This window comes from Oxyura jamaicensis, chromosome 9 (assembly GCF_011077185.1).
Source record: "Oxyura jamaicensis isolate SHBP4307 breed ruddy duck chromosome 9, BPBGC_Ojam_1.0, whole genome shotgun sequence".
Lineage (NCBI taxonomy): Eukaryota > Metazoa > Chordata > Aves > Anseriformes > Anatidae > Oxyura > Oxyura jamaicensis.
The window spans coordinates 16,761,682-16,776,563 of NC_048901.1; the positions used below are offsets into that span (position 1 = coordinate 16,761,682).

Below are 14,882 nucleotides of genomic sequence, written 5' to 3' on the forward strand. Positions count from 1 at the left end.
GGTGTCGCCGCCTTATCTGGGATCAAACAAACCTCCCGCCACCCGGCGCCGTGCCCGCGGGACCAGCCCTCGCCTCCGCCCCATCAGTACGGGGGTCCCCGTGCTGAGGACCCCCCCCCCCCCCCACCCCCCCGGGGGGGCCCCCCCCCCCCCCCCCCCCGGCACGTGGGGACGATGGGGACGGGCACACCGGGTGTGTGGGGGCAGCTCTGCCCCCGCATGGAGGCACCCCAAAATATCCCAGCGCTCACAGGGGGCCCGCTGGGGGTCCCTCTGGATGTCCCCCCGGTTTGGGGGGGGGGGGGCAGCGGCCCCGGTGCCCACGGTGCCAGGCTGCCGGGGGGGGGTGCAGCCCCCTTTATCGGGCTGTTATCTGCCGATAAACCACACACGGCCGCCTTTGAACGGCGGCCAGGCCTCCATCCGGGGCGGCGTTTTGGGGCCAATTTGTAGGAAAACCCTGCCGGGGATGGGGACACGGCTCGGGGGTGCTGGGGACGGGGGTCCTGGGCGCGCCGCATGGGGACAGAACGGGGACGGAGGGGGCCTGGGACGCCCCGATGTGGGGTCAGCGATGTGGGGGCGACCCGCGTGGCTGGGTGGGGGGCCTGGATCGCTGCCCAGACCCCAAAGCCCTGCCCGCCCCGGGCTGCGGGGTGGCGGCGGCGGTGCCCCCTGCTCCCCACCGGTGCTTCAGAGGCGGCGGCGGGCGCTGTTATCGGCGGGCACAAAGGGGCCGAAACGCCGCCGTTACGGAGCAAACAGGCGCGGGGAGAGGCCGGGGGGGGCGGCTGGCGGGCGACAGCTCCGTGGGGAGCGGGGTGGCACCGTCCCCGTGCCTGATCCCGCGGGGACGTGGCGGTGATGTCCCCGGGGTCCCCCCGTGCCCTACAGAGGGTACCCCCCCCCGCCCCCCCTCCCCCAGGGCTGGGGTCGGGCAGGAAGAGCCAGAGCCGAAATTAAGCTGTTAATGAGGCTGTCTGTCACCGGGCCCCCAATTACCTGTGCAGGTAACGAGGCGATGATGGAGGTGGGGGGGGGGGGGGGGGGGCAGGATGCGGGGTCTGCAGGATAGGGAGGCTGGGGGGGTCACCGTGTCGTGACAGATCCCCCATCACCACCCGTCCTGATGGGGCCGGGGGTGCCCCCGCTGCTTCCCACCCCCCCCCCCCCCGTCCCTCCCCATAGCCCCTGCTTAGCGCCGCATAATCCGGGGTGAGGGGCCCCCAGGCGGGGATTAGCCCCCCAGGTGCGGATCAGCCCCTTCCCCTCCCTGCTGAGGCCGTGGATGGGTGATGAAAGGAACAACAAAAAAAAGAGGTTTTTGGGGAAAAAAAAAAACAAGAAAAAAAAAAAAAAAAAAAAAAAAAAAAAAAAAAAACAGGCATTGTCCCCGGGTGGCACGGGGAGGTGTGACGAGCTGGCGGGTCTCTGCTCCCGGCACACGTCTGCGGGGCCCTGGGGGCCCTGTCCCTGTCCCCAGCCGGGGTGGCCGAATTCCTGGGGCCGCCGCTGACGTCTGTTTTTCCACGACACCTCCGCTGGTGCCCGGCCGGGCCGGCGGGGGGACAGGGCCATCTCCCCGCAGCTGTCATCGCGCCGCCCTGTCCCCGCGATGGCCCTTATCAGCGGCCGGCCGGGGCTGCAGGACCCCGTCCCCTGCTCCCCCGTGGGCAGCAAGGGGACGTGAGTGTCCCAGCACCCTGAGGGCACAGGGACGGGGACACCGTGGGGACTTGGGGCTGCACCCACAGCCATGGGGGGCGGGGGGGGGCTTCTTCCCCACTCCCCCCACCCAGGCCCACTGACCCAAAAGTGGCCGAGCCGGAGCGCCGGGGTGGGATTAGAGCCGGGGGATTTTGGAGGGCTCCGAATTAGCTTAATGGCTTTGGAAGACAAACAGATTAGAGAGCAGCAGCGATCGGGGCAGGGATCAGCTAAATTGGAAGCAGAAGCGGCAGCAGTGGCCGGCCGGCCCCGATCCCTCCCCACCGGCCCCACAGCACCCACAGTCCCCGTCCCCATCCCCATCCCCGCGGTGCCTCCCTGGCTCTCGGTCCCGCAGGCTCTCCCCTCCTGCCGAGGCTTTGGCCACGCGTCAGCGGCCTCCGGGCGTTGCTGCTCTTCCCCTTCCCTTCCCCTTCCCCTTCCCTTTCCCTTCCCGTCCCTTCCCGTTCCCCGTGCCCCCTTTCCCTGCCGCCTCCCCTCCCAGCCCGTGCCCCATTCCGTGTCCCCACGTCCCCGCTCCTCCTGCGCCAGCGGGCTGGGAAACCACGGCCACCACCGAGCCGAGAGGTGGCACGGGGCGTGCTGCGAGCCCAGCCACGGTGCTCGGGGTATAATAATAAAAATAATAACTAAAAATATAAAAATATGTTCCAGCATATTTTTGGGGCCAGCGGGGTACAAGGTGGGGACCCGGCTGCGCGTTTTGTGCTCCAGCAGCACCGGCAGGTCTCAGCGCTGCAGCGGGCAGCTGGCAGCACCCGAGGAGGAGAAGGAGGAGGAAGAGGAGGAGGAGGAGGGGGCTACGGTGAGGAAGGCCGGGTGTGGGGGACAGCCTCCTGCTGCTGCCGTGTCCCCCGGCACCCCCGTCCCCCTCCCGCCACCGCTTCCTGCACAGGCGGCCCGGGGCTGGCGATGAAAGCCGCCCCAGCAGATGTTTCTGGCTTGTTTTCATCTCATTAACCGTTTCCTCTTTTATTACGGGATAAATTATTAATTGTTCGGAGCGGGGGAAGAAAGAAAAGAGAAATCCTGACCGAGATCCCAGGAGGGAGGTGGGTAGGGGCTGGCACAGCCCGGGGCACGGGGAGGGCAGCGGGCTCGGGGTCCCCGGGGTGGAGGCAGCCCCTGGTGGTACCCCCCCAAAAAAAGCAGGGGGGCTGCCGGCACCTGGCCTCCATCAGCAGCCGCTGGAAGTAACCTGGGCAGACGGGGGGGGCACACCCAGGGCGCAGCCCCCCGCCCCCAGACACCCCCCATGGGGTCTCGCTGCACCCGCCGGGTCGGTGGGAAGGGGCTCGGCCCGGCACAGGGCTCCCGACCCTGCCCTGTGAAATATTCATGGCCCGCATCGCCGAGTTAATTTAATTGCCCTGATGAGGAGCTGAATAATTTACGCTGCTCGCAAGCAGGTCGCGAGACATCATTAGTGGCTGCGCTCGGGGCAGGGGGGACGTGGCCGAGCCTGCACCCTGCTGCTCGGGGACACCAGGTGCCCGCAGGGACCCCAAAGAGCCCCCAGCCCGGTGTGGCTGGGGCACCGAGCCCCCCCATGCAGCCCCCCGGCACCGTGTGCTGGGGCTGCCCCGTCCCCATCCCCATCACCACGGTGCTGGTCCACGGCCAGCAGCGACGTCTGGGATGAAATATGGCCGGGACAAGGGGCCGGGGCCGTGCCGGCGCGCTCTGGATTCCTGAGATAGCGGGGACAGGGACCTTTATTTACATTTTTTTCCCTTGAAATGCAGTCCTCTCTTGGGGGGAACCCATCTGGCTGTGGCGATGCTAAGAGGGGCTGCTTGGGGAAGGATTTTTTGGGGGAGCTCTCCCCCCAAGCCCTGATGCTCACCCCCTGCCCATGCACCCCATGCAGGAGCAGGGCACAGCTGAGCTCCAAGGGGGCAAAACCCCCAATTTTCTTCCCCTCCACTGGGCAGGGTGAGGACCTGGTGGACAGATCCCTCCCCTCCCCTCATGCCCAGCCCCGTGGGGCAGCAGGAAGCCGCATCTCCTGCCCGCTCGGTGGCGAAGGCGAAGCCCAGGCCGGCACCGCCGTGATGGTCACGCCAGGAAATTTGGGGCCAGAGGCCGCGGCCGAGCCAGGGCCGCAGCCAGCGGCACGATAACGCCCGCCTTTCCTCCCGGCGCTGCGGCGTCCGGCGGGGAGGGCGGCGGCTGCCCCCCTGCAGCCCCCGGGGATAAAGCAGAGCCCGTCCCCATCCCCACGGGAGGGCTGGGGTCCCGTGGGTGCCCCCCCGCACCTGATTCCCCGGGGTCCCGTCCCGGTGACACCCCCGGCCCCAGGTGAGGATCCCGGGAGGTCCGGCACAGCTGGGGGGCACCCAGGGGTGTCCCTGCGCCTCACGCCCATGTGCATGCACGTTTGCACACGCAGGGGCTCACGCCTCCACCCCAGCAGCACGCACTCCTCCTGCACGTGCTCCCACATGCGCACAGCGCTGCATTTGCACGCACTCGTGCCCACGAGCAGATGCACGCACACCTCAGCGTGCACACTCGCAGCCCCCTGAGCGCGCACGCGTGGCCGCAGGCATGCACACGCCGAGCACCCACCCGCGTGCGCGCACTCGTGCTCGGGCACACACGCACGGCACACGCGGGCGCACACTCGCACACCGCTGCCCGCACACGTGCGGCTCCCCGTGCCCCCGTTCCCCACGCAGCCCGAGCCCCCCCTCCCCGGCCGCTCTCCGGAGTTTAAGAGCGAGGAGGAATTTTAAATGCATTGACCCCTGACCCGGGCCTGCCTGCGAGGGGAAGTGAGACCCCGGGCTGCCCCCAGCCGGATGGGGCCGGGGGGGGCGCAGGGATGCCGAGCCCTTCCAGGGGGCTGCACCCCAGCTCCCCTCCCCATCCTACAGCCCCCAGGAGCCACCCCAAAACCTCACCACGACCAGGCCGGGGACACGGCAGCCGTGTGCCCCACGCTGCTGCTGTACGGGGAGGGGTCCGCCGTGGGGTTGCCCCCCCAGCGCCCTCCGTAAGGGGTTCGGGGGCTGCGCCGTGCCCCTGCCCCTCTCCTGGCCTCCCCAGCTCCCGCCTCCTGCTCGGAGGGGCTGCGGTGATCACGGTGTAATTAAAAACGTAATTAAGCGCTGCCACTTAGCAGAAAAGTCATACAGTTTGGGGATAATTATCTGACAATATAACAAGTTGCCCAACATTAATCAGGCGCTGATCTGCTCCGGCAGCTGCGCTCCCCGCGCTGGCCCGCTCTTAATGGCAGCGTTTCGGAGGCTGCCATAAATCAGGCCCTTACGGGGGCCCTGGGGGGCTGCACGGTGCCCCCCCCGGTCCTGGGGACCCGCCACCGCCACCTCCCTGCCTTCATTTTTGGGGTTTGGGGTGCCAAAATAGGATCCTGCCCACCCGATCCAGGTGTTTCCCTGTGGGGCTGGGCCAGGGCATCACGCACAGGGTTTGGTGGGCTCCAAACAGGAGACCCCCGGGGGGTCGCCGTGCCCAGGGGGGGTGCCCCAGGCTGGGGCTGCCCCCTCCTCTCTCCCTGCAAGCCCTCTGCCCTCCCTGGGGACGGGGCTGGAGGAGGCTGGGGGTCCTGGGAGCGCAGAATTAGCTCCGAAGGCCATCAGCGAGCGGGGAATTAACGAGCATTTACAGCTTGTGTTTGCTGGCGTTAATGAAGTCCTCGCGCTGGGACAATATTAACTCTGCAGCAGGGGCGGGTTCTTCCCCCCCACCCCCCAGCATCACCTCGGGCCCTCCCCACGACGGGCAGCCCCAGCCTGTACTGCCCTCCCGGTGCCTGGCTTGGATGCCCAGGGGTCCCCAGAATTGCCCCCATTGGCACCTGGTTCCTTCCCTGCAGCCCCCAGGCTCTGCCCGTCCCTGTCCTTGTCCCCTTGGGAGGGGACGGCTGGGGACCCGAGCAGGATGGGGACCCGGGGCAGGATGGGGACCCAGGGGATGGATGGGGACCCAGCCCCGTAAGGCTCTGACTTCTGAGGGCCAGAGATAAAAGCGGAGATCGTCCCCTTTGTGCAGGCTGCTGCGGGCAGTGGGCTGGGGAGGGGGAACCCAGAACGAACCCAGCGGCTTAACGCATTCACTTCTCCCCTAATTTGCCGATTCTGCCACAAAATCCCATTACAAAGGGCTTAGCGGCCGCGCTGAGGAAGAGGTCACTTGCGGGGGCCCCCGAGGAGATTTCACCAGCCACAAAAAGCGCGAGAAAAGAGCAACCCCGGCTGCTCCGGAGCGCGCCGAGGCACGGGCATCGCCGGCGGGAGAACGGGGCCAGCCTGTCCCCGCTGTCCCCCCGCGTCCCCCGCGCCGTGCCTGGCAGCGGGGAGAGCGGTTACAAAGCGGCGAGGCGCAGCTGGGTGAATGCACGTTTATAACTCGGAGAGCAAATAAAATTCGGGCTTTGCATTGATCTGCAGGCTTTAAGCGGGGGCAATAAAACCCCGGCGCTACCGGAAAGGCGCTGCCCAGGAGCCAGCTGTGCCACGCCGCGCCCTGCTGCTTTGGTGGGGAGCTGCTGAAATGCGTGGGGGAGCAGCCTTCGCCCTAAACGTGGTGCCAGTGCTGGGGGGCACGGGGTCACCCCACAAGCAGGCACATGGGGAGGGAGCTGGGAGGCACCGGGGGGGGGGGGGGCTAAAGGGTGCACGGAGAGAGCGGGTGCAGAGGGGGAGAGCTTGGGTGTGCGAGGGGAGAGGAAAGCAAGGGTGGGTGGGCAGCTGTGGGTGCAAAAGGCGCACGGCAGCCCCCGGGGACCCTCGGTGGGCGTTGGAGGGACGAGGAGGGAGGCCAGCAGCCTGCAGAAGCGCAGCATGCCCGTGGGACAGGCAGAGCCCCGGGGCTGGGGACGGGGACAGGGCACAGCTGCGGCTCCGGCACCGCTTTTGTCTGCTGGCGGGGCCGGCAGCGCAGCGCGGAGCGAGGCCCAGGCGGTCTCGCTGAAAGGAGCCGGGGGCGAGCGCCCGGGCGGGATGGAAATGAGCCCCCGGGGGTCCGCGCGGCACAAAGGCACCCGCTGGGGTGGGCCGAGACCTTCCCAGCCCCTCTCCACAATGTTTGCAAATACCGGAGGCCACTTATTGCGGGGCCGCCGGCGGGGAGAGGACGAGGGGGGCTCCCACACGCCCTGACGCTGGGGATGGGGGCCGGAGCCCAGTGGTGGGTCCAGCTGCACCCCACAGCCCCCCGCCCCCACCCCCCGAGCCCCCCGTGGCACCCAGCGTGGGCAGGGGCTGCCCCGGAGCCTTTGTTGGCAGCTCGGGGCCGCGGAGCCAGGGCAGCGGGGAGGAATGTTCCCTGCTCAATGCCCACCAGGCCGGGGCTGACAGCCCTGAAATCGGGCTGTCACTTCCCGTCTGGACAGCCCTTCACCTCCATTCGCCGTGCCTTGTTAGGCTCCCGACGCCTGCAGCCAAGACAAACACAGCACTTAACCCTCAGGGGCCCGACGGCCCCTCCGGGGGCACAGGGCTCTGGGCAACACGGGGGCACGGGGACGGTAATGGGACGGGATGGCCCACGGTGCCAGGACCCCTTTCAGGGGGGCTTTAGGCTCGCCGGCACCCCAGGACCCCCCCACCTCCACTCCACAGCCCCCAAGGGCCGCCCCAAACCTGCCCACCCGCATGAAGGCACGCAGCCCCTCGCCCCAGGACGGGGGGCTCGCAGCCTTCCTGCAGACCCCACGACCACCCCGAGACCCCTTCCCACACCCCCCCCCCCCCCCCCGAGCCCCCTCCCCCCCCCCCCCCCCCCTCCCGCGGGACACCCACCCTGCGGCCCTGGCCGCCGATGAAAGAGCGAGCGCGGAGCCTTTCCTTGGACACAATTAAAAAGCCCGGGGTCCCAGCGCCTCGGCCCGCCGCAGTGTGTTAAATTAATGTAGCAGAAAAAATCATTATGCGGGGACACAGATGGAAGTGACCAAGCAGAAAATGCGATGTGCAGCGGCGGAGGACCCCTGTTACCCGTGTAAACACGAAGGGGAAGGACGGGTTTCCCAGCCGCGGGGCGAGGAGGTGACGGCAGCCTCCCCGGGGGGGGTGCCCCCGGCATCGCCGCTGGGTGCTGGGGCAGAGCCCGGCCGGGCAGAGCCGATATAAGGCCCCGGGGGGGACATGGGGGGAGCGGGACGGGGGGGGTTCCTGGTGAAGCTGGGTGCACGGAGCCGCGCCGTGCGTGTGGCCGGGCTCGGCTCGCAATTACCATGTCATTATGTGCCGGCACAGCCGTGCCTAACGGAGCAGAAAAGCGGCCCTGCCGGGCACCCGTGGGGAACGGGGGGCCCCTCGGGGGCACCTGGCTACACGCGCGTGTGTGTGTGCGCCCTGCCGGGTGGGTGTGCGTGCCCCAAAGGCAGGGGACACCCCTGGGTGTGCTGCAGTCTCTGCTGCCTTCGTGGCCCTGGGGACCCCAAGTCCCGGGGGAAGGTGCCCAGGGGGTTTCTGCTCCCCAGGCGGATAAGCCCCGGGGCAGACAAAGCCTGGGGATGGCTGTAAGCTGCTCGGCAAACACAGGGGGCCCTGGGGCTGCACCGGGATCTTGCACATCAGAAAACCCCAAATCCCAGGTCTGGAGGGCCCCCGTGCCCCGTGAGCGACGTGGGGCGCAGCGGCACGCACGGGAGCGGCTTCAGGGGAGGTGAGGGTGCTGAGCTCTGGGGAAACGCAGGACCTGGTGCCACCACGACAAACCCATCCTCCTCCTCCCACCAGGACCCACCTGCTGCTCAGACACAAGCCGAGGCCTCTCGGTTTGGCCCCACACGTTTTATGGGGTCTGGGAGTCTGTTTTTTATAGGGCCCTTTGCGCAGGAGCAGACGGGGAGCACCCCACACACGGGGTGATGCCCTCCCAGCACACAGCCTAATATCCCCCAGGTGCCCCCCTTGGCAGGAGGCCGCCCCGAGGCCTAATTACGAGGCCTAATTACACACTGTGCTCGTTAGCTGGGAGCTCCCAGGTGTCGGCCTTTGGGCGCTTCCCGCTCGGGGCGCCGGCCGTGGGGACGCTGTGGGGCCACGGGGACGGCTGGGAGCTGCCTCCTGCCCCGGTGCCGGCGGGGTTATCGCTGCGGGGCCGTGCGGGATGATAACCAGAGCTCCCTCCTGTCAGCACGGCGGGGCGTGAGAGCGGGACGGGGACGGGGACGTTCCCTGAGACCCCCTTCTCTGCTTTGGGGACCTCCTGGGGACGGTGGGTCCCCGATCCCCGCCGCCTCCCCGCCTGGCTTTGTCTCTGCGGGGCCGCATTCCCACCCTCCAAACCTTCACGTGGGCCCCTTCCCTCCCCGGGGCGCCGCTAATCCCCCCGAAACGGGCCGGGGGATTGTTGACCGAGCTGCCATATCCCTTGAACAAGCAAGCCCGGGCCCCACAGCTGCTGTCGGATTAAGAGCCACCCTTTCACTGCCGCACAGCCCCGGACCCGAGCTCCTGCTCTGGGGGCCCCCCCCGGGGCTGTGTGCGGGGTGCTGGGCCGCACCAAAGCCCCCCACCCCAAAAAGAAGCACGGAAACCCCCAGCAGCAGGGCACAGCTGGGCCCTGGGGGGATTAAACCCCGCGGGGCGAAAAGGAGCCGGGAGCCGCCGGCGTGGGCAGAGGAGAGGGCGAGGAGCAGCTCCCACGCTCTGGAATTGTGGGTCACCGGAATTAGATTAATTAGCTGATGCTAATGGTGCCTAATTAGCACCCGGCCGTGCTGATGTGGAGCCTGCATCGCCAAGCCGGGGGAGCCTGGGTTTTACCCACGGGCAGCGGTGCCAGGGGACAAGAAGCAGGGGTGGCCCGTGGGGACAGGGGACCTGCCACCAGCTCGTTACGGGGCCAGCCCAGCCAAGTGTCCCCGGCCGGGGCAGCCCCCGGCTCTCTGGCTATCTCAAGAGCTCGCTCGGGGTCGGGGTGGACGTGTCCGCACGGAGAAGTGGGTGTCGCTGGATGCCCGAGGGACGGGGGAAATATCAGCGGGGGGATGGCCGGGCACTGCCAGTGGGGTGCTGGGGGGCATGGGGCGGAGCAGGGCAGGGGTGGCGAGGCAGGAGGCAGGCGGGCGTGAGGGGCTGTTCATCCCCGGAGAGATTACAAACCTCCTTTTGACTCCACCGGCAATTACACAGAGCCACGCAGCAGCATTAATCCCGGTTAAGTGGCGATGTGTCCTCGAGGGGCCTGGAGCAGCTGGCAGAGGTGCTTGGCACCTCCAGAGCGTGTTTTTTTGGGGACAAACTACCCGGTCCTACCACACAGGGATCCCGGAGTGCCGGCTGGGCCACTGGAGGGCTGTGGGCTGGGAAGGGGAAAAAACCCTTCCTTGTTCACGGCCCCAGGGCTGTCCCCGTCCCCGCTGTCCCTGGAGTGGTGACACACGTCCCTGTCTGGGTGACACACGGCCTTTGCTGGGGACAGCAGCTAGAGGAAGAGCCGCTGCAGGGAGCACTCCCTGGGGAAGCTGTGTCCCCAGGGACATCCTGCACCCTCCTGAATGGCACCCAGGGGTCCCTGCCACCACCTCATCCCGGCCCCAAGGGGCACAGAGGTCCCTGCCAGCCCCCTCCTTGGCATTTGGGGACATTCGGGGGGCAGCCCCAGCCGGGCGAGGGGGTGGCGTGCGGCGGGCGCACGGAGAAGGGTCCTTCAGAAACTGCAAACGCTGGCACAAGCTGTCCTGCCTTCAATGCGAGCGGCGAGTGTGAAGTTAAGAGATAAAGAGGGAATTAGGAGATAAAGTCTGCTTAATCCCAGCTGCTCTATGCAATTAAAATGAGCTTCACCCCGCTGTAATTGGATGGAAGCTGCCTGCCAGCGTCAGCGCGACCGGGAGCATCGCGCGAGCAGGCGCGGAGGATTCGCCGCGCCGAGCACGGAGACTTATCTCCCCGCCAGAAAAACCGAGAGGGCAGCGGCACAGGGAGCGGGAGTTAATGAGATGAAAGCGGAAAGCCTGACACAAAGGATTAGCTCCTGGCCGGCTCCGCTGCCGAAATCCCAAGGTTTCCTGGGAAGGCTTCCCTTGCATGGCAAGCGCCGTGGCCGCATCCTGCTCCGTGGAGGAGCGGCGTGCTCGGCGCAGCAAGGCTGGGCTCTCCTCGCCCTCTCCGGAGAGGCCCCTTGCTGGGGAGGGGGCTGCCCCGGCCCCCAGCTGCTGCCCCAAGCCCCCTCCGGAGGTTTCCTGCACAAGACCCTCCCTAATAACATTTGCAGCTGCTGGTATTAAACGAAAATATATATAAAAAAAACAACAACAGCCAAGTGCAGATTAAAAGGACACTGATGAAATGCCAGGAGAAGAATTACAGCCCTAATAAACCTCTGCCTTCTGACGGGGGGGGGGTGTGGGGGGTGGTTTACGAGGCCATTTAGACCTTGCTGTCAGAAAGGTGTATGAAAGCCATAAAGGCCCCGTCACCTCTCCTGTCCCCTGAATGCCGGACCTCGGCCGCGGCCGTAAATCCACCTGCTGGCAGCCTGGCCGGGGGGCAGCAGGGCAGGGACCCCCCGAGCCTCTCGCCCCCGGCTGCCACCTCGGGAAAAGCCGAGCAGAGCGGCGAGGCCGGGGGCTGTGCAGTTCTGGTGTGAGATAAGGGATGGGATTATCCGGGAGCAGAGGCTGGGATGTTCCCGGTCCCGCACCTCCTGCCCGCTGCCCTGCGTGTGGACGGGACCCCCGGGTACGGGTGCAGCGCTGCGCATCTCCTGCCCCGGGGACGTGGGGACATGGCTTGGACGGCTGCTGCTGTGCTGGTGGGGCTGTCCCCAGGGGTTTCCGTGCATCCCCGTGGGCTACCCTCGGCCTCCCCCTGCTTCCTGCTGCCGGATCGGATCGGGGCCGCTGGCACGGAGCGTTGTTTGCACAGCGTCAGCTCCAGCACCCCGCTGCTCCTGCCCCAGGCTCTGCTCCTCCGCCGGCTCCTGCTCGAGCAAGACACGGCTGCAAACACCAACACCCGCTGTGTCCCCACGCAAGGAGCTCTTCCTCCTCTTCATCACAGGCCCCTGTGGCCACTCGGCCATTCCAGGCCGGGGTTCCTGGCACTGCGGGCTGGGGACAGGGTTGGGGACGGGATGGGGATGGGGACAGGGCTGGCAGGTGGTTTCCAGCGCAGGCTGCCCGGCACGGCCTGAGTCACCGCGCCAGGGATGGGTCATGGTTTCAGCTTTGTCCTCCCGGGGCGCAGCCTTTGCTCCACGCCTGGGTGACGCTGGGGACAGCGGGACGGGGGACACCTGTGTCCAGAGGGGGCTGAGCTGAGCCTGCTGTGGCACCCTGCTCTCAGGGGACAGGAGGGGTGGCAGGGGTGTGCTGGGGCCAGCTGGGGAGCCCCAAGAGCAGGCAGGCCCCCAGGGTCCCCATGGGGGGACCAGGATGGAAGCCCTTCTCCTCCCACCACGTGCTGTGCGCCGGGAGCCTCTCATCTCCCTCCCCTGCCCCACTTTCGGGGGGCATTCCACCCTCGCCGCTTCCCACCCGGCTCATTAATGAGCTCAGAGCCAGGAAAGCCGTTAAGGCACGGAGCGACCGCAGGCTGAGGGCAGTGGTGAGCGAGCGAGCGGGGAGCCGAGCCGAAACCCTCACGCAGAGGGGGAATTGCTACTTTTCCCCTTCCCTTTGAACTCCAGCAGCCGCCTGGAGCTGCGGTTCCCCCGAGCACGGACCGGGGAGCCGGGGGGGTGGCGGGGAGCAGCGGGGAGCGTGGTTCCCAGGCATCTGGCTCATGCACCGGGGCTGCTAGGAGGGGGTCACCAGAAACTGGGGGTTTGCTGGTGCCGTCCCTGGGGAAACTGGCGGGGAGGGATCGCTTCCAGGGCCGGCAAGAGAAGGGCCAGCGGGGACGCGGAGCGTGCCGGGAGGTGCCCGCACGCCCCCGTGACTCAGCCCGCCCGGCGGAGGCAGAGGTGGGGTAGCGATACCGGTGCTAAAAAAAAAACCAGCGAAGCACGGGGAGAGGAAATTTCTCATTAGGCAGAAATGTGCCGCAGAACCTGTCTGACACCCGGGACTGCCCCACGGCCCCCGGCCGGGCACGGCGGCGATACCGTACGGGCAGCGAGGAGGAGATCAAAGCGGCATGAGGGCAATAAAAGGGGATCAGCAGCCCGTTGGGCTTCCGGCCGGGAAGGAGGAGTGGTGCGGGGAGCGGGGAAGCAATTTCCCCGTTTCCTCCCAGTGTCGCTTTGGCAGAAGCCGAAAGCAGGAGGAGCTGGGTGCAGGCATCACCGCCCAGTGCAGGGCCAGTGAGCCACCAGGGATGGGCCGGGGCTGACACCTGGTGAGCCAAATTTGGAGCCCCAAGAAGAGCTGTCCTCGCAGTGAGTGCAGCAGCCCGGTGTTACCAGCCCTACGAACCACGCCGCACAATTTCCCTCTGGTTTCCCCCCACGGACCGAGCCCTTCCCAAGAGGGTCGAAGGTTTCCTTCGATAACCCAAAGCTGCTTTTGTCCCCGTGGCCCAGCAGGGTTCTTCTGCTCCACGAGGAGCTCCCGGGATGATGGACGCGGGTGCCTTCGCCCCGAGCCCTCCTCGCTGGCCGCGCGCTGCCAAAGGCGATGTCAGCTCCCAGGCATCCGGGGGGGGAGCCGCCTGCTGCGCCCTCCCCGAACCACCCCGGAGCCGCAGCCCCTTTTTGGGAAGGTTTCCCCTCTGCGTGCCGTGCTGGGATGTCACCTGGGGGGGTTGTCCCCGATGTCCCCGTGATGCTCGGGCTCGTGGGGGGGGCAAGGACACGGCCCCGGTGTGGCTGCGGTGCGGCCGGGGCCGGGCACTGCGCCATGTGCCAGCACCCCGCTGGGTACCAAAGGAGTCTGGAAGGAAGGAGTGGGAAGAAAATGATTAAACCAAGATTTTTTTTTTTTTTTTAAATAAATTGGAAGAAAAAAAAAAAAAAAAAGCCCTGGGAAAAAGCTGTGTAGGGTCCTGGCACACGAACAGAGTCTGTAAGTGGTCTTAAAAATTACCAATAAATAATCTTAACGGGAAACAGAAGGAGCAGAGCCGGGGCGCTCGTGGGTGTCTCGCTGCTCCCTGCGAGCATGGGAAAACACGCCGGGTCCCAGCCCTGTGCCTCTCGGGGACAGCCCCGGGCCGGGCCACGATGTGTCCCTGGCTGTGGCCATGAGGCAGCAACCCGCCTGGCCCCCTGCACGCCTCGCCGGGCACCCTGCAGGATGTGGTCCCCAGCTCGGCTTCCCATGGGGATGGCGTCGGGGCCGTGGCACCACGGGGCCGTGCAGGATGCCTGGGCACCCGCGGCCCCCTGGATGTCGGCTGCCATGGGCAGAGCCGTGCCGAGCCGTGATCCCTTCCAGCTGCGCCGGCCCCAGGCAGCTGACGGGGCTGCTGGAGCGTCTCCCTGCCAAGTCACGGAGGTGTCAGCCAAGAGTTAGCAGCGAAAACGCCAAGAAGCCGGGCGAGCCGGCCAATCCATCCTAAATCTTCCTCCTCCTTTGCAGGGGAGAGGCTCAGGAGCTCCGGGCACAGCCCCGGCCGGGTGGCCCCGGCAGCCCGCTCCCCACGGCCAGGGGAAGGGCTCTGCTACCAGGGCCACCAGCACCCGAACCGTGGTGGCCCCAGCCCCCAGCGCCAGGGGGACATGGCCTGGGTGTCCCCCCCCGATGTCCCCCCGGGTGTCCCCCCCCCGGCCCAGGCCCCTCCACCTGGGCTGCGCGTCCCCCTCCGCCGAGCCGTCTGGAAAGAGACGGTTCCCCCCTCCCCGAACTTTCCAGATCTCGGCAGAGAGGGAACAATCGGAGCCTTTGTCTTCCCTTAATCTCCTGGTTAGGAATTAAAAGGGGGGGAAAAAAAAATCCCAGCAGCACAAAAGACTCTTTTGCACGGGCTGGGAGGGGGAAAGCGCAGGGCGCAGGCAGGGCTCGCCTCCCCCCCGCCCCACTCCCCCCGGACCACCCCCGGCTCTCCCCGTCCCCACAGCCCCCCCGAGCCCCCCGCGGGCTGCCCCGGGGGGCGGGGGGGAGGAAAATGGGGGGGCCGCGGGGGCTGGGCTTTCACCCCGCTCTTACACACTCACACTTGTGCACCCCCCCCCCCCCCATGTGCCCACCCGACCCCGCAAGAACCACGCGGGCACCGCAGAGCTCCATAAAATTCCTTAAATAATTTAATTGAAAAAAAGTCTTTTTTTTTTTTTTTTTTTGTTAAAAA

At 67.1% G+C, this 14,882-nt stretch overlaps 1 protein-coding gene across 1 annotated transcript in view; it reads right to left on the reverse strand.

Moving 5' to 3' along the window:
- The window catches only part of POLR2H (RNA polymerase II, I and III subunit H), a 1,847-nt gene extending 1,763 nt beyond the window's left edge, over nucleotides 1-84 (reverse strand). Inside the window, exon 1 of the mRNA XM_035334791.1 lies at nucleotides 33-84. Within this exon, the coding sequence (XP_035190682.1) occupies nucleotides 33-84 (52 nt within the window). The remainder of the gene's footprint in view (nucleotides 1-32) is intronic.
- Between the last annotated feature and the right edge of the window lie 14,798 nt (nucleotides 85-14,882).